Source organism: Heloderma suspectum, chromosome 5, assembly GCF_057233095.1.
Source record: "Heloderma suspectum isolate Gila_16-S chromosome 5, 16-S_ref, whole genome shotgun sequence".
NCBI classification, from domain to species: Eukaryota; Metazoa; Chordata; class Lepidosauria; order Squamata; family Helodermatidae; genus Heloderma; species Heloderma suspectum.
The window spans coordinates 117,314,807-117,333,152 of NC_139462.1; the positions used below are offsets into that span (position 1 = coordinate 117,314,807).

At 40.8% G+C, this 18,346-nt stretch overlaps 2 protein-coding genes across 8 annotated transcripts in view; one reads left to right on the forward strand and one right to left on the reverse strand.

The window, feature by feature from the left end:
- The window catches only part of FBXL5 (F-box and leucine rich repeat protein 5), a 34,514-nt gene extending 24,657 nt beyond the window's left edge, over positions 1-9,857 (forward strand). For all 3 annotated transcript variants that reach the window (XM_084857094.1, XM_084857095.1, XM_084857096.1), the window contains exons 10-11: positions 1,015-1,163; positions 9,015-9,857. In XM_084857094.1, coding sequence (XP_084713220.1) covers positions 1,015-1,163; positions 9,015-9,091 — 226 coding nt within the window. In that variant the 3' untranslated portion in view covers positions 9,092-9,857. The remainder of the gene's footprint in view (positions 1-1,014; positions 1,164-9,014) is intronic.
- Positions 9,858-10,095: 238 nt separating this feature from the next.
- CC2D2A (coiled-coil and C2 domain containing 2A) overlaps positions 10,096-18,346 on the reverse strand; it is a 116,704-nt gene continuing 108,453 nt past the window's right edge. For 4 of the 5 annotated variants that reach the window (XM_084857090.1, XM_084857089.1, XM_084857091.1 and 1 more), the window contains 3 exons: positions 17,352-17,410; positions 16,007-16,184; positions 10,096-12,299 (listed from right to left, as the gene is read on the reverse strand). In XM_084857090.1, the coding sequence (XP_084713216.1) occupies positions 12,111-12,299; positions 16,007-16,184; positions 17,352-17,410 (426 nt within the window). In that variant the 3' untranslated portion in view covers positions 10,096-12,110. The remainder of the gene's footprint in view (positions 12,300-16,006; positions 16,185-17,351; positions 17,411-18,346) is intronic. The other variant, XM_084857092.1, reaches the window with a different exon arrangement.

Consider the following 18,346-nt stretch of genomic DNA (forward strand, 5'->3'; position numbering starts at 1 on the left):
CTCCTGCTGTTATTAATTAAACTAGCATGTCGGAGTTTCCCGTGTTATGTGCAAAGCCAAGGAACAGCCTGTAATTCCTATAGTTGAAAGATGTTTATTGGCATAATTACACAGTGCTGTTCTTCAAGTTCTGTCTGGCCTAAATATTTTTCCTTGTAATAACTGTTAGAGATGTGTAATGTTGAGAATTAGGAATTGGGGAAGACCCTTGTTCAAATGTTGTCTGTTCCAAAAATCACTAGGTGACCTTAGGAAAGCCACTTTTGTTTGACCTTGCCCCCTGCCCCACCCCCTCTGCAATATGGGGATATTGTTATCTACATTACAGGATTGTTGATATGATAAAATAATGTATGTCAACACTGTACAGCACAATATAAGTGCTAACTGTTCCGAAAGCTTGATTTTGGAAGAATTCAGGACTTCCAGAAAGCAGTATCTAAGGTACTGAGCTACAGATTGTAAAACAGTTTATTTATAGTTAGAATCAGGGTTGAAAAGTTTCTTCACTTACCATGCATAGTTTACCTACAGTCTTTTTGGAAAAACTTGAGATTTCATGTAATCTGTATTCTAAAAGTTCAGATAATTTACCTTTCTTGATAGCATGTGAGGCCAGAAACGTATGCAGATATTCTTGATCTCGTAGAACTGAACAAAGTTCCCCCCCCCCATCCCTTCTGTTTGCACTTCCACCACAGTAATATCTGTAGGGTGGGTGTGAGAGGAGGGTGCCTGAGGCGTTTGCTGTTACAAAGTTCTGGTTTAGTGCTGAACAAACCACGTACTCCAGCAAAGCCCTGAGACTGATGGCAGCAGTCCTGTATTCTCCTCATATGAAGCACAGCAGGCTTTCCCAAAGTTAATGATTGCTACAATCAAGGTAGGGGAAAAGAATGCTTGAATGGCAAAGGGTAGTTCAAATAGACTGATGGTGTTGTTCATAGAGCAGACATCTCTTGACTGTTTGGTTCCTGATATGATCTTAATGTGACTTCTATTTTGTACCCATAGGATGTTGACTCTGGGAGGTGGGCTTCCTCATCTAGAACACCTCAATCTCTCCGGTTGCCTTGCTGTAACTGGTGCAGGCCTACAAGATTTGGCCTCAGTGTGCCCTTCTCTAAATCATGAACACTTTTACTACTGTGACAACATTAACGGTAATGTCTTTTGAATGAAGTATCTTTTTAATGTTGTGGGGCTTCATATATAACCCTTGAAATGTTGAGACGTCAAAGCCATTTCCTGACTGTAGGTGTGGGTCCTCTGACAGGTCATGTAAGCCTTTTATTGCTAAAGTTGAATGTCTCTGAAGACATAGATTTACATTTTAAAACTGATTCTACACCAGTGCTTTTCTAAACTAACACTTCTCCTTAAGAAAGTGTACTTGTGATGGATTGTCTAGAATCCAGTTTCAGTTAAATAATGGGCTGGAGATATGGAAGTTCCACCTGTTGATTTCACTTATTCTGATGTGTACACATGATAGATAGACAGACAGATAGATCTCTGTATTACAATTTGCAAGTGTTAAAGCAGAATGCTAGTAGCACAGAAAGTCATATTAATCTTGAGCATTTGAAAGATCCTCGGTTATAGCATAACTTCCAAGCTTGAATGTTTTACTGCTAACTTGCTAACTATTCAGGTGTTTTGGTTTCAGCATGACAATATGGGATGTTCCATGCAATGGTAGCAAATTGTGGGTTAATTAACTCCCAGTTTGCTGCAGTGTGTGCCAGGCGTGTTGCACAGCCTTTTTGAATATTCAACTCCCAATTGGGGGTTATTATGTGATATCCAGACCCGGACACTGTACATTAATTGTGGGTTAAACAACCCAAAATTAACCTAACTAGTAATTGTAGGTTAACTGTTGCTTGTTTAACCCATGATTAACCTATAGTGTCCGGGTTTGGATGTCACATGGTAACCTCCATTCAGCCTGATCGGAGGTTGAATATTCAAAATGGCTGTGGAATGTACCCAGCATGCACCACAGCAAATCATGGGTTCATTAACCCACAATTTGCTGCTGTTATGCATGAACCAGATCTATATTTAAAAGTGACATTAGTGTACAAAGTTGGCATCCTATTAAGCCTGCACCAGTAGCTGGGCCTCTGGACCAAAAGCAAATGTTCTGTGGAAATCTTCTTGGCCCAAGTGCTTTTGATGATTGGGGTGTTTGTGCCTAAACACTGGTTCCAGCAAAACATATGGTGTGTTTTTTTTCACAGAAGGGGAGCTATGATCTTGCATGAATTCCTGACTTTTATGTTATGCCTCTCATGCAAGTAGTCTGCACACATAAGCAGTGTTTTCCTCCAAGTCTGTCAGTACAAATTCTTGTTGTCCTAATGCTTCTGAACACTTAACAAGTCTATATCAACATCTGTTCCAGTAGTGATGGCTTTGTGCTCTTCCAGTTTCTCATCACATAGATGCAGGAATTTTGTTTTTTCTGTAGTTTGTCTTTGGTGAAGTGTAGATACTTGAATGGTTTGTGTTTTAAGGTAGTTATTGAAATAATGAATAAAGTATTGTGGGGTCCTTAGGACACTTGGCAGTAGACAAAGGAGTAGACCAACAACAGTCCCACCAGTATTGTCCTGAGGATTTTGGTAGTGATTGGATGGCGGGAGAGACCCTATGTAACCATTTTTTTAAAACCCTGTTGCACAGGCATGGGTAGTCATTTTCCCCAAGACAGTGATGTCATTCTTGTCTCAGGCAACCATGATTGACCTGACCAATCTTGTATTAAGTCACAATTCTCTGACTTACCTTGTATGTACTTCTTTGGCCTCGCATGGAAGAAACAGAAGGGTGACTGATCTGTGTGTCTCAAGTACAACAAGGCATTGTGTCTTTCTATGATGTGTGTAAGTGACGGAATGTTTGTCACTGAAAAATATTTTTCTTGGCTAATGCTTGGATCAACTTTTCACGGTTTTGCTGGCATCATCCTTAAGAGTAGATTATGAAGACTTGCTATAAAGGATAGTTGCTTGCATAATATCTCCTCTTAAAATGTAAGTATTGTATGATTCATGCAACGGCATCCTGACCAGAAATTTTCCTTTGTGATATGGCTTCCCTTTTTGATGGGTTTTTGATCCTGTTCATTCTTAATAAGGGGTCATATGTGCTGAAGCCCTCCAATTGTGTAGACTAGGCTGCCATGGCTGAAGAGCTGTTGTCTTACCCTTAATTTCTGTAAGAGATAAGAGCTCAGATATACTGCTTCTGCTGGTTTCATTTTTCCTTGTCAGAAAAACTAAGAAAATAGCCAGACTGGCTGCGTTCCTCCCTTATTCTTTCTGGTAGTGTATGCTCAGGTTTAGTCTTGAGGAAGAAACTCAGGGAAAGGCCCCTTCTGCCTGAGTTTCGGGCAGAAAGAAAAACGGAAGAATTCAGAAGAAAAATTGCTGTGAGTGTGAAGTGGTGCTGTTAGGAGTGCAAGGCAAGGTGATGGCGAGAAGCGGACTCACCCAGCTTTGGATACCTGTGCTACTTGTTGGAAGCAAAGGCCATTGCTTGCACTGGATCTTCTGGTATGTGTGTTCTTTCATTAGAAGATAGCATAGAAACCAGCCCCAAATTGAGGCAAACAGTAAGTGAGTTAAAAAGTGTGGTAGCACACAGAAGTGTTGAAGTTTTGTAGCAGAATGATCTGGGCAATGTTACACCTGTTATAGGTCTCCCTTGTGTTTATAAGCGATAAACATAAGGGCTTAAATGTACCAAATCTAATTCAGACTAGAAACCTACTGTTAGGCCCATATGTTGACAACGTACTGCTGCTACCACCTAATACACACATTTTAAGCGTTAGAATCAAGGTAGAAGAATGTTTCTGAATGCTTGCTTAGATTCCCTCTCCTTGGAAGCAGTTTTCTCAGCCTCCTGTGTTGTGGATTTGTTACCAAAGATACTGGGCTACACAGATGCTCTCAGCAACTCTGGCTTTACTGGCTGCTTCAGAAGGAATTTGCAACTGTCTATAGGCTATGTTGGGGGTGCTGCTCTTGCTGACTTTCAAACCAGATTCTAGCTGTCTTAATTGTTGCTAATAGCTGAGTTACGGTCTTTTGAATGTCTCCCTCTATAGCCTATGAACAAAAAGTGCTGTGGGAGTGGGAGGGCTGTTTTACATATGTTGTGGGAGAATTTGAGCACATGGTGTTGGACCCTAAGATCTGTGAACTTTTCTTCCATTCACTTCCTATCCCATGCAGCCCCTTGAAAAATCTCTTAGAAAGTCAGGGCCCCCTCAAACAGTGTGGGATGGAGCACAGGTGACAGCTGGAGAAGGTAGAATTGCCCCAAATGGGGCAGTCTCCATGTTCTAGAGAAGCTTGGGGTGGGGGGTGCTGCCAGCTGGAGGAGGAGATGAGAAACTTTCTGTTAATTTACTTTAGAATCCAAGTTTTGTTTTCCAGGCTTTTAAAATTATAAATGCATGAATGTGCGTCTGCAAACATTTCCATATTCTATCCTGTTTTGCCCACTTTGCCTAATCTTTTCATCTTTTCCCATCTTCTAATGGGAGCGTTTTTACACATTTTGTTTCTCTGGGGTGACCACAACTGCAGACAGTTTCAAGGTATGGATTCATCATTCACTCCCTGGCAAGCTTGGTGATATTTCGTTTAATAATTTTAGCTTTGCCAGCTCTTTATAAAGTACAGATTTCACAAGCTGACTTCCATTTTTCCAGCTCCTTCCTTCCTTCCTTCCTTCCTTCCTAATCAGGAAAATGAATCCTGTGTGCATCACTCTACATTTTCATGAAACCTTAGCGAAAGCTTTTACGCTGTATATTTTTGTTACTGCGTTCACCACTAGTAAGTCACCTCCCATGCATGATTTTTGCACAAAGATGGAACTCAAATAAGTGCAGCTGAACTTGATTTTCAAGGTTTCTTTCTAAGATGGGCAGTTAGATTTTTAATTCGGAATGCAAGAACCTGCAGCACACAGCTTTATTATAAAGCTGATATAGATGAGTTTAAGACACTAGGACTGCAATCCTATACAGACTTATCACAGAGTAAGCGCCATTGAAAACAATGAGAGACATATAGGATTGCTTTGTAAGTTCATTAACTTTGAAGTCATGTGATATCTGGCTGCCTTTCTGTCTTCTTAAAAAGTTGATTAGGAGGTGAAAGAACTAGTGTCTCCATCTTTAGCAATTCATTCTGTAGAAATAATACCTCTGTGTGAGCACCAATGACCTGTGAGTCCAGGTAGTAGCCCCTGCATACTGTCAGGGTTGAGTTTGTCTGAATTACCCTGTGTTCTTGCTTCAGGCAACCAAGTTGCTGCCAACCTAGCAGTTCGAAAGCAAGAAATTGCAAGTAGATAAATAGGTACCACCTAGGTGGGAAAGGTAACAGCGTTCCGTGCACCTCGGTGTTCAGTCATGCCTGCCACATGACCACGGAAGCGTCTTCGGACAGCGCTAGCTCTTCGGCTTAGAAATGGAGATGAGCACCACACCCTCAAGTCGGACACGACTGGTTGGGGACATCTTTACCTTTACTTTGCTTCAGGCTTAATTTCAACCCCAACCAATTAAAGCCTTTTTCTGAGGAGCTTGCAATTCCCAGTGATCCAGCTATTAAGTATGGAACATGGAAAAGTAGTGCAAGTTTTTCGAAAGGTAGAAGCAAGCTGTCTTGATCCAAGTTTGCTGGTTGCTTATTCATACCTGGTGCTTTTTTTCTCATAATGAGTGTATGTTCTCCAAGCCAGTAACTTGCTTCTGCAAAACCTGACAAGAGGATCATCTGACATCCTCTGCCCTGCCATTTTGCCATGGTTAGGGCAGAAGGGGTATGTTTCTATCTCTTCCCTTTTCCCCTCCCATTGACTTGACCACACCAGCTCTATTCCATGAGTGTATCATAGGCATGAGGGGCCTTTGTATCTAGCTGGTCCACAAATGCCCCCAACTTGGCTGGTTCCCTCTCCTCAAAATGCTAGCAGGACATTACGCCAGCAAAGCTTTCCATTGGCATACTAGATTTCTGGCACAACTGCATCAGGCACTTCCTATGGCCACTCAGCCTCCTGGTGAAAGTAGGATTGCTCCCTTAAGTATACTTGTCAAAATAGGAAAAAGAATCTCCTGGAAAGTGAGTGTGAGTGAATGTGTCTGTGTACATAGATACATACAACCACAAGTTTTAGAATAAGTTTATAAAACTATATTTTATATGATTTTATAAACTTACTCTAAAACTTCCAGTTTATTAATAAGCTGGTGTTCAACCTTATTCTTTAATAGAAGGTACAGTAATTATCACATAAAAACCCTTTCTTATTTTCATCTCTGACAACTTCTTTATATAACTTTATTTGGTTCTATAGTCCAGGTTCCTTCATTATGCTTAACAGGAAGGATTATTTTTTCTTTTGTCACTTTACTTGCTAAAAGGTGTATTTGGTTTTTTCCCTCTTCAAAGTATATCTGTTTTTTTAAAGCCAAAGATTTCACCTCTAAGTTACCCGTTATCTATTTTTTCCTAACAATTTCCAGATTCTTGATAACCTTAGATTCATTTTGCTTTCTCTTTTCTCCCTTGATCTTGTTTATAAAGGACAAACAACTTGCTTTAGCTTGCCACATGTCATAATTTACTCTCATATTAGTATTGATTAGGAAAAATTTCACTCAATTCTCCCCCGTGAATTACTATAAACTGTTTGTCTTGCATCACCAAAGATCTATGTTGCCTTTGCCCAGATTTTCCTAATCTTGGAGCATGGTCTGAATAGATTTCAGACTCAATACTTAGTATATTTTTGTCTGAAATATTTTTACCCCACTCTTCAGCTGAATAGGTTCCCAGAGTGACTTGCAGATCAGTAAGAAAAAAGGCAGCGACCTGTTTTGCATGACATGACAGCCCATCATGGCTTAATTTACCTGTGGGGGCTGTTGTGTTGTGCTGGGTGTCCATAGGTAGGATTGGTGGTTTATAGGCTTGCTGTGGTTTATTGAGTTGTGGGAACTCAGGCAGCAGGGTTTGAAGGTTAGACAACCCTCAAATAACCCATGGCTTGTGCGAAAAGGCCCTTCTGACTTACAACCTAAAAGACACAGTAAACAAGAAGAAAAGGAAGAAGAGGGAAAAAGGCCAACTTCAGGCACAAGTTCTTAAAGTTAGTTCTTATACCGACTAGCTTGGATGGAAACTATTTAGGGGAGAGAATAGCTGGGGCAACCAGTAAATAATCCATTCCTGAATATGAAGTAATAGATGAAGGGAAAATGTGTGACCCCTACAGGGTGGGTTAAACAAAATCTCTTCAGTTTTTATTGTCCATGCATCTCCAAACGTTTTTTTAGGCAAGATTTGTCTTTTGGGGGATAGTGGAGGAGGTAGGTGTACATTTAGTATTTGACTCAATGACCCCCCCCCCCAATTTCACCCTCACATTAGCTAACTAGTTTTCTCCTTAGTCATTAAAATCCCTAGTGATAAGCTACCTAGAGTTTTTCTGATCTCCCAGTTAATAATCTGCTAAGACGATCTATAGTACCTTTGGACTTGAGGTATTTTTATCCCAATTCAAAATAGCAGTGCCTTTAGTTTTTGTCTTGGGAGCAACTGAATAAATCTCAGCTTTTGAATGTTAACTTAAGGAACTTGATACCAGTCTACAGGTCAAACTAAATGTTACATGGTTCACACTTGGAAAAAAAGAAAAGAAAAAAAGTATGCTTAACACTGCCACTTGGCATTTTGAAGGAAAAGCAGCTGCATTCACAGGATCAAGGCTCTGTTTCTTGCCAAAATAAGTCCTCGCCCTCCGACTGCTATTTGCCCTCAAAAGTGCTGCTTACTGCTACCAGCACCTTCAGTGACAAATTTGGGGGAGAAATATTTTGGTAGGAAACAAGTTTGGGCCCCCTCCCACACTGGGAGTGCAGCATCAGGGTGGGGCCCTGCTTTTCCTTCAAAATAAAAGGAAAGCGGAAGTTTTAAGAACACTTTAAAAAAAGCATGAATAACAAGTACTTTGGCCCTGGATTGAGTTTCCTGTAAAAAATGGTCATACATTTCCTTAAGCCATCTAGCAATTTTCTGCCTTTTAATTGTATTATTTAATGTTTACATGAAAATATACTTTGCTCCATTTAGCTTTTTAAAATCAAACAATGTGAAGCACAATTCCCAGGTTGTCTAGTTCTAGCATTCTACAGATACACAACCTGTGTTCACATGACTAATGGCTAATTGAAGATTAATAGCTAAACTCCTGTTCCAGTGTTTCCAGAATTGTATTGGATTAAATAATACTAATTTACACATGGTGGCTTTAGTTCTGAAACCAGAGGTTCACTTTTCCTGTAACCATTTCAGATATGTTGGTTTTACATATTACATACTTTTGGGCAGTTTCAAGAATATACAAAATATCTGAGTATTACAAGGCTGGTTTGAGCAATTTCATGGCTTTAGTTCATTAAGGTGAATCACCTGCCTGAAATACTGTAAGACATCTGTTTTTTGTTGCTGTATCAGTTGATCAGTGTAGTGGTTTAACTCAAGTAGTTTTAATGCTTGCAAGTGAAGGTAAGTGGCTTTTGGGACCTAGTTTTCTTAATGGGAGCGAGGACCCCCCAGGGCTGAAAATGGCTTCAGGACCTCCTCCAGTTGCCCGCTCCTGATGTATACCAACCTTGCTTGTTATCCTAGGTGCACTTTTGCTGGTGATCCCATTAATCTGGAGCTCTGCTGATGCAACTATATGAGGGTTGGAATCTCTGTTGTACAGAGGGCAAGGCAATGCATGTATATATTTAAATGTGGTCTAATCTGTTCTATGTTAATAAAATACTAATATTATTGCAAACATAGCTTGACATTCTTAGTAAAAATGATTGATATATTCTTTGATGCAAAAAATTAAAATAAAAAAATGGCTACTGCCCAAAATGAAAGCAATCCCTTTTTTCTTCCTTTCACATTTGCTCTGTCTTTACACAGGTCCCCATGCTGAAACCGCCAGTGGATGCCAGAACTTGCAGTGTGGTTTCCGAGCCTGCTGCCGCTCTGGTGAATGACCTGACCTCTTACCTTTTCAGTCTACTTCATTTAGCTCAGCAGGCTTCCTCTCATGCACTTTACTTACAGTCCGCATCTTGTGTTAACAGTTCCCTTTTGGAGTGCAATTTGTAGGTCCTTTTTGCTCCATAATTCAGAATTTTATAAACAAATTGTGTACTGTCATACTATTTCCACAGTGTTTCACTCTAATTTGGACAGCAAAGGGTTTCTTTGTGCTGTGAAATGCTTATCAAATTGTTTTTGACATTCTCCCCCCCCCCCCCCAATGTTTGGCACTTGATTTGTTTTGTGCTAAGCCCCTATTATTTTTTTAAGTTCATGCTTAAATATAAACCTTACAGTGAATGTGAATTACATCTGGGTAACAATATATATTGTTCAGTAGTGATTTCTCCTGTAGCCTTCTGATCCCAGAGTTGTCCTACTGCAAAATTAGGGAGATACCTTCTGTCTTTAGCACCAACTTTCCACTTTTAGGTTTGAAGAACAGTAAATGAAACATTCCCATCAGCATCAGTTTGTTAGTCTGATATGTTAACACAGTAGGCCAATGACTGTTTGCCACATCATTTTGTGGGCTTCACAAAAGATTTGCTTAACTGTAGTTGCATAGCAACCACAGTCCCCTGTATCTTCTGTTTAGACCCACTAAAGATGCTGAATTCTGAAAGGGATTTTCCAAGAAGTGATTTCTCTGCCATAAGAGCAACTGTAATAAATAAATGAATGAATGAATAAATAAATAAATGCAGCTTTAAGGAACTTGTTTGTAGGAATGTGTTCATTTGAATGAAGTGAGGTGCAAGTGCATTAGTATACAGCAATATTGTTCTAGCAACTTGATACTTAAATGCATTTGCAATTGGTTTTCAGTATTGCTGTGGTGTGAGATTGACATATTAGTTCATGTAGTTTGAGAACTTTAGCTTTACTGAAGTGAAAAGGACGCTTCCAAATGGCCACTGTCATAATAAGATGGTAGGAGGATTTTATCAGTCACAATATTTGAAGAAACAGATTTGGCGAAAGTACACAAAGCATTTCTGTTGTTACCCTTCACAATGAGGTGAAATATTTAATGCCTCTTGATGATAGATTTATTTATTTAGTATCCCATCTTTCCACCCAGAAAATGGAACAATCATTGGAACGTTAAAAACTCGGTTAAGCACAATACATTAACAACACAAAACACTCAAATTACAGAATAAAAACAGCACCCAACCCAATGTACCACCTTACAGTCTGCAAGCCTACTTGAACAGGAGTGTCTTCGGCTCCCTCTCCTTTGTCCTTTCACCAGCTGGCACTCTAACCTCCCTCGGCAGGGAATTGCATAACCTGGGAGCAGCCACTGAGAAAGTCGTCTCTTGTATCACCTCCGAAGGCGGCGGTATGGAGAAAGGCCTCCCACAAAGATCTTAAAACCTGGACAGGTTCATATGGGAGAAGATGTTCTTACAGGTAGTTATATAGGCCTTTAAAGGTAAACCAGCACTTTGCATTATGTCTGGAAATGTTATGTTATATATTCATAAGTTATGAAATAACAGGGAAGTTAATCAGTTCACACTGTCACACACTGTATGGCAGTGTTAATTATATGGGTAGAGAAAACTGAAGAAACATCAAGTCTGCATCAGAGCCCTAGGAGGAAATTGAGCAGATGTCCTTGATGACTGGTCGTGGGGAGGGTTCAAGCGATGCAATTGATTAACATTCTAGGGTTGGGCATTTGATGAGTTAAGCTGCGCTTTAAAATAACTGATCATTTAACTTCATTAGAACAAAAATACTTTAATCATGAACAGATTTGATTATGAATATTACAAATATAAGTTAACTTGTAAAACAAAACAGTGTTTAATTTCTTTCAAAACCCAATGATTGAGGTTTCTGTAATAGAAATTCACTAAGACAGCTCTTTGGCTTTTATCCTGGAACATACTGACTGCTTGGGTCTCTATTCAGAGACCCCTGTGATTATATCAGGTGGCCAGTAGGAGAAGTGTTACTGTGCTGTTAGGTTTGTCCCTCACTGCTGCAGGACTAAACAACACCACAGTATTAGGTTGGTGGGGAGAAGAGAAAGTAAGTTGTCACAGTAGCCGTCTTGGTTTTGTAGTATAGCTGACAGTTCAATTTACCAGTGCAAACCCTAACATATTCCAATCAATAGGTCAGAGGTGGGCACATGTCAGGCTTGTTGGATCTTCTTTGTTTTTTAGAACCTCAAGATCCACAGAGCCAGGTGCAAAAGACATACAGTTACAATTAAACAACAGGGTGCCTCTGAGCACATTCTGAGCCTAGAAGTTTGTTTCCAGTACCAGAACTGAACTGACCTCACAGTTCACAAAAAAGTCAATTTCTGGTTACTCTTCATTTCATCAGCCTACTGCAGGTGGAAAATTACTTTTATTGTTGCCACTGTAAAAATTAGGAGTCAGAAACCCTTGCTGACTGCAAATCAGCCAGAGTTCAGTACATGCTGACCTACCTTCTGTCCACCCCTGATATGATATAGCAGGAGGATTTTAGGAATCCTGAATTGTACTTCATAAACAAAGGTAAACAAGTGGCTTTTGCAATCTTTTATCTTGGATTTGCTACTGCAGCGCTTAAGCACTGGATCAAATCAACCAGAGTTTTATAGCAGAATATGTACTTCAGCATTTTCCTAATTGTGAAGTGCCTGCAACATCATGACTTCAAGGGTTTTAAGCATTTGATTTCCAGTCTCACATAAAATGTGTCAGTCCCAACTTGCTAGCAGCTTGACTAGGCCACTGCAGTCTACTTGCAGTATGGACACTGGTATGTGAATACTAAAATAACTGGTTAAAAATTGCAAAAGTAAAAGGGATAGAAGTGTCTACATTTAATGTATAAAAATACGAGAGCTCCAAGTTTTAAAATACAAAACCATTAAGATGAGATTACCAAATTCAAATACTGAAAGAATAGGTACAAGTCTTTGGTGTAGGCGATCAAAGCAGGAACAGTAGGAACTCTTTATCTATTGCGAACTATTGAAGCAATGTAAATCCACACTGAAAGGATGTTTTTAGGGTAAGCATGAACATACACAGCTAATGCAAATTCTATATTTGGAACATCAGTGCTATGAACTCCAGTACTGTATACAGCCTCTACTAAAGGTGTAACTTCTGAAAATGGCATGTGGATGGGAAATCCTGATACCTGCAAGGAGGAAAAAAATACATAAGAATTCGGTGGTTCTCAAGATTTCATCACAGTCTATCACCCACCCACCCTGATGGACTTGTAGTTAATGTATTTAATTCTCATCGACTGAGCGCATGAGGCACAGCATATATAGACTTGAACCCACAGCTTAATGGTGTTCGTGTGTCTAACCCATTCATTTATATTGGAAAAAGCAAAGGCTGCAATTAACTCCTATTGAATTCACTCCAGGCAAAATGTACTGAAGGCAGGTGTTCTACCATTTTAAAAAATGGGCAGTCAGATTCACTTGGGGCTTCTTAAGAATGGCACTTTGTTTCTTCTTCAGATCCTAATTTTTTAAAAAATGGTTCAGAATGCACTTGAGTAGATGGTATCACTGTATGTAAACCGACAACCCATCTCCACACTCAACTGAACACTGACAGGATGAAATAGCAAGAGGAGCCTATGTAAGACTTTCCAGAAGGATGACATGTATATCTTGTAGTATTTAGGTACACTTCCATAAGGAAAGGCCTTTTGTGTATTTTCCTGCCCCATAGCACTAGCTGCTGCTGGCAAGGAACTTGCAGTGTGATGCTGCTACTGCATATGATGGTAAAAGTTCCTACAATGTCATGGTGATAACACTGAGAATTTTCCCTTATAGATACCATTTTTGGCAGCATTCCTATCATACCCCCATGACAGCTTCAAAATATTCTTTATAGAGAGATCTGCATAGCAGGAACAGAGAACACAATTTTAGCTCATTTCAGGTAGGCCCTTTTCTCTCCGAGTTAGCAGCAGCAGTTGTAATTATATAAATTGGGGTGGGGGAATGATGTGTGTATGACCAAATTTAGAACACTGACAGTTGTGGTCACTTATCTCAAAAAAACTGAAAAACCCTATGAAAAGCAATGAATGGGCAGGTGTAGTACACCTGGCCAGGAGGAAGGTCTAAAGAAGTTGGTGGTTCTTAGGCTTTATTTTTTTTTAAAAGCTGAAAAGAGAAAGGAAAGCAATCTTTTTCTATCTCAATATTGGAATTTGGGTTGTCACAAGAGGTTCAGGAGTGACACAAGGAAGCACTACAGATAATTTACCACTAGCTTGTGGAAGTGAAAGACAGGTACACAATATTTTCAGTCCCAAAATCTGGGGTTGGATCCCAATTTAGGTACATACAACTTGGAAGGCATAAGTGGACTTCTCCCCCTCCCCCCGCCCCAGGCCTTCCCACAGCAGCCTCTCCACCTCCCTGAAAATACTATATACAGGGTTGGAGGACCCTGCTGAATAGGGTGAGATGTGGTATGGGGGAAGGGGGGATTTCCCAAAACCAGGCAGAGATACCTTCTATTCCTGTAAGGCAGGTCCTGGATCTAACCCCTGGTGTCGGGGGTGGGTGGGGGGGTGGAACGTGCTGGGAACCATATGTATTGCACCCACCCCAGCAACCTCGATTGGGATTGCTGCTTACTTGACAGCATTAAGGCTGTAAAACAATGATCTTGGCTGCTTTGGGGGGTCACTGGTGAAGGGGGAAGTTTCCTCCACCGTGACCCCAGTTGGAATCACTGTTCCAGACCTCCTTTCCCACAGCTATGAGAAAAGTGGGTGAGGCACCTGCAGGCTGATGGTCCACAGAGGGAGTGGTGAAGGGACACATGGAGCCCACTGTCATAGAGTGTGGTGACAGTCATCAGCTCAGAGAGCTTTAAAAAAAAAGAATAGGACCTTTTGTAACCTACCCATATTTGCTGTGATAGTTAAATGAGAATCAATTCAAGAGCTGGTACTGCTCTCAAGATAGCTGGGAATAACAGCACAGTCAGCATTTTCATGCTGTGCTTGTAAGCTTCTAGGCTAGAGGCATTTGCCTAGCTGCTCCTGGAAACAGTGCTATCTTTATCGTATCCAGCAGGGACATTCTTATTCTCATTTTCACTTTTATTGAGACAAGGTTTAGTAAAAGCAGCTAGGAAAGAACAAATTTGTGTCTGGGCCTTGCCCAAGTGTCCCTTGCTGCTTGGAAGAGTAGCTTAAAGTTATAATCAGAGCTAGGCAAACATTTGGTAGAAATATGTCTGTCCTCCTCGCTAGTTCATTTATGGTGCATTCCTATGCCTGTTTAGAGAGTTTCTGCCTAAACAGGCATAGGATTGCGTCTTTAGAATATACATATTTAAGAAAGTCCAAATTAGACCACAGTTTAGTTAGGTTAGCTCTTTTCCTTGTCATCTCACAAAAGCAGTTTAAGCAGCATCAGGAACTTCCAGCTCTAGAACCTCTCTCCCTCCTCCAGTAGGTTTCAAGGACATGTAATTTCTTTTATGTGCCTCTCTAGGGGTGGAGGAAAAGAGCCCCACCCCCCACCCCCAGAAGAACTTCCTGGGCTTGAATCACATTTTGACTCAGTTACCAGTTTTTGTACTTAGAAGTTCAGATCTAAAGCAGTGAAGAAATCTTACTGTTTAGGTTCAGAGAAAGAAGCCCCTCTGAACTGGTTCAAAGGTCTGGGTTTAGGTCTGGTTGAACTCTCTTACTGAAAGCAAGAACTACTTGCCATCCCCAAAATAACCTTTTTTGCAACATAACCCACCCCTCAGCTAGGGATCCCACAGTGAAGTGCGACGTGCCTCTGTACAAATACAAGGCACAACTAGGATCCTTGTAAGCAGTCCTGCCATGCTTTTAAAACTCATCACAATTTCCTTTAGTTCTGTTAACTCTTGCGCAACTGCTATTGGAACATACAACCACTAGCAGAACAATGCTACCTCTTCTACATTTCCCACAAGTGTTATATTGCACACAACCCAATTTTTTCAAAAAAATCACCCTTCTCACTGGTTGTTTTGTTTTTATTAATCTCATACTTTGATCATTTTTCTATTCATTTCTTCCACTATTTAACTCCCTTTCTAATGTCGACTTTCTTTTCCCACAGTGTTCTGAGCACTGTCAACCTCTCCACTTTATCATTTCCATCCCCCCTCACTTTTCTCCACAATTATTCTGTTTTGTCTTCACTCCTCACTTTAGACCAAAACTTCTATTCTCACAATTTTTCTGCCCCCCATCTTTTGCATTTTTCTATTTCTCTTCCATAAAAGCAGGGCTTAGGTTTAGCTAGGGCTTCTCACAGCTCAGTTCCAGAATCTCTTTCTCAATTCCAGAATCTCAGAAGCTGGAGCTTATCTCTGGACGGTATACAATAGAAGTAATACAAAGAATGGCTGTGAACAGAGGGTATTGTTTCGTAAAAGGGTTATGTTAGAGCACTGACATTTCTCACTTAAGCATTCCTAGAAGAAGATACCTAGGAGAATCACGGAGCAGAAACAGAACAGGCTGTACCAACAAGACCAGGGTCGACTTGGCTCTCCCTCTCCCCTAAAAAATCTTATTAACTTTCCAAAAACGTGTTGTCACCAGGCATGCAAAATCTAGCTCCAGCCCAGAGAAGACAAAATTCTAGGACTTTTTCAGTATGGCTCACAAGGAAGCCACCAAAAATGCTTTCATTCCATCACAAGCTAGAATAGAAATTTCATTATGAAAGTGGACCAAATTGTTCATAAATGTAAGACAAACATTGCACCCTGCTGAATTGAAAGATGCCATTGTGGAAGCATGTGGGAGAAGTATACTTTTTGAACGGGGCCTATAATCCCATTGTTAGTTTAGTGTTATAATATTCTGCACAGTACTCTGTAGTCTCCCAGTTGTTTCTGTAATTCTGCCTGATGGTCATCTTCCACATCTTTGCCCTGATGTTTTTCCAGCAGAGGCAAGAAGTGCCGAAGGGTTGAGGTACAGTATCTGTTCCAACGTGTCAAGTGTCTTGGCCGCCATTCCATGATCTTTTCTTTCAGTATTTTCTCAAGTCTGAGTTTAAGAAAGAAAAGTTTTAAAAGTTGCATCTGAAATTTTGTTGGTTCAGTGTAACTCTGGTTTCACAAGTAACCTGAACGCATACAAGAAACCTGGGTTGACTTCTGTGGAATTAATTTCCGCTTATAAGGATGTTTGTTTCAGGAAAGAGCAATGGAGATCTTCAAGTTGAATTCCATCACTATAGCCAGTTTCAAAATGCCTCAGACATTTCAGTAATAACTCTGCAGCATGGTGACATTAGTGAATGTCCTTACATAAGTCACGGAGGTGGTACACTTGTTTTTCAAAGATCACTTCAAACTGGAGGAGTGGGGTATCTGACTGCACCTAAAAAAACTAGACGTTAAGACTAGCCTAACGATAAGTTAGTTTTCTCTTTGTGGGGTGTGGGGAGTTTATATGGAGCAGTCATGGAGAACCTCCAGGCCACGGACAAGGGCTCCTCAATCCAACCTGCAAGGTTGCTCACCATGGTACATCCCTATCCCAAACCATGCCAGATACAGCACTGCCCACTGCTTGCAATCCTCAACCAGGGAAGGTGAGCAGGGGATGAAGCTGAATCTAGACTCGGCCAGCACCTCAAAGAGCTGCTCTTTGATGTACTATGTGAGAGTAGCCCCTTGACGGGGAGAAGGCAAAGCATTGCCAAAACCCACTGTATATGTGTCCATGACTCACACAAATATATACACATAGAAACACACATGTTGGGGGCTACATGTGCCATCCACTTTGGGCTGTGCCCCCCCCCCCCCATGTGCTTGTCTGGAACCAATTCTGTCCTTGGACCAAAAAAGCTGCCCCATCCCTGATCTAGAAGAACATTCAATCTGGTAAGACCACACCAGCAGCATGAAATTATGTAGGTGAGATACAGGTTTACCATCTCATGTGCTGTTTGTGAAAACCAAGCCAGGATGTTGAGGAATATTAAACATCAACAGGGTTAAACAAAGATATTGCAGTGTAAGCAAATGACTACCTAAGAGAGTAGTTAAGACCATAATTTTCTAAATGTCTTTGGAAAATTGCAATTTTTAAGAAAGCTGAACTGAGAAAGTAATTCATTGCCAGAACTGTCTAATATCTGACAACCAACTGACATCAGATATACACCATAGTCAATGCAGTAGAAAACACATTAGACAAGATCACCTGCTCTGTAGGTCTAGTGCACCTGCCTTGTCTGCATGTTGGTAGAACAGTTCTTCGGGCTAACAAAACAAGAAGGGATAAAGTGTAATTTTGCATTTAAGAAAAGTAAAATATGCAGCCACTTTAAAAACAACAACATTATTATACTGGTTAAAACTCCATTATACAGTCAGGGCCAGAAGTATTGGAACAAGGATAACTGTTTTGGCAGTTGGCCTCTGTACACCACCACATTGAAGTTGAAAGGAAACACAACCCAGATGGGAGCGAAGTCAGGACTTTCAGCTGTAATTCAAGGGGTGTGACAAAAGTGGGGCACTAACCACTTGTACAGCCAGTGGCATACACACACCCCTATTGTTGGTGGCTCATAAGTAATGGAATGAATGGCTGACAAGCAGCTGCATGGCCAGGTGTGGCCTGTTTCCTGGGTACCCCATGACCAATCAAGCAGATAAAAGGGCTGGAGGTGGTTCTGAGTGTTACATTTGCATTTGGTAGCTGTTCACTGGAACTCCCAACATGAGGTCCAAAGAGGTGTCCATGCGAGTGAAGGGGGCCATCATTAGGCTGAGGAAACAAAATAAGCCCATCAGAGAGATAGCAAAAACAGTGGGAGTGGCCAATACAACAGTTTGGAACATCCTGAAAAAGAAGGAATTAACTGACAAGCTCAGTAACAGCAAAAGGCCTGGAAGACCACGGAAGACAACTAAAGTGGATGACTGCAGAATTCTGCTCATGAAGAGGAACCCTTTCACAACATCTAGCCAGGTCAAGAACGCGCTTGCGGAGGTAGGCATGTCATTGTCAACATCTACAGTCAAGAAACGGCTTAATGAATGTAAATACAGAGGCTTCACAACAAGGTGCAAACCACTGGGAACGCTCAAGAACAGACAGGCCAGATGAGCCTTTGCCAGCAAACACCTAAAAAAGCCTGTCCAGTTCGGGAATAAGATACTTTGGACTGATGAAACCAAGATTAACTTGTT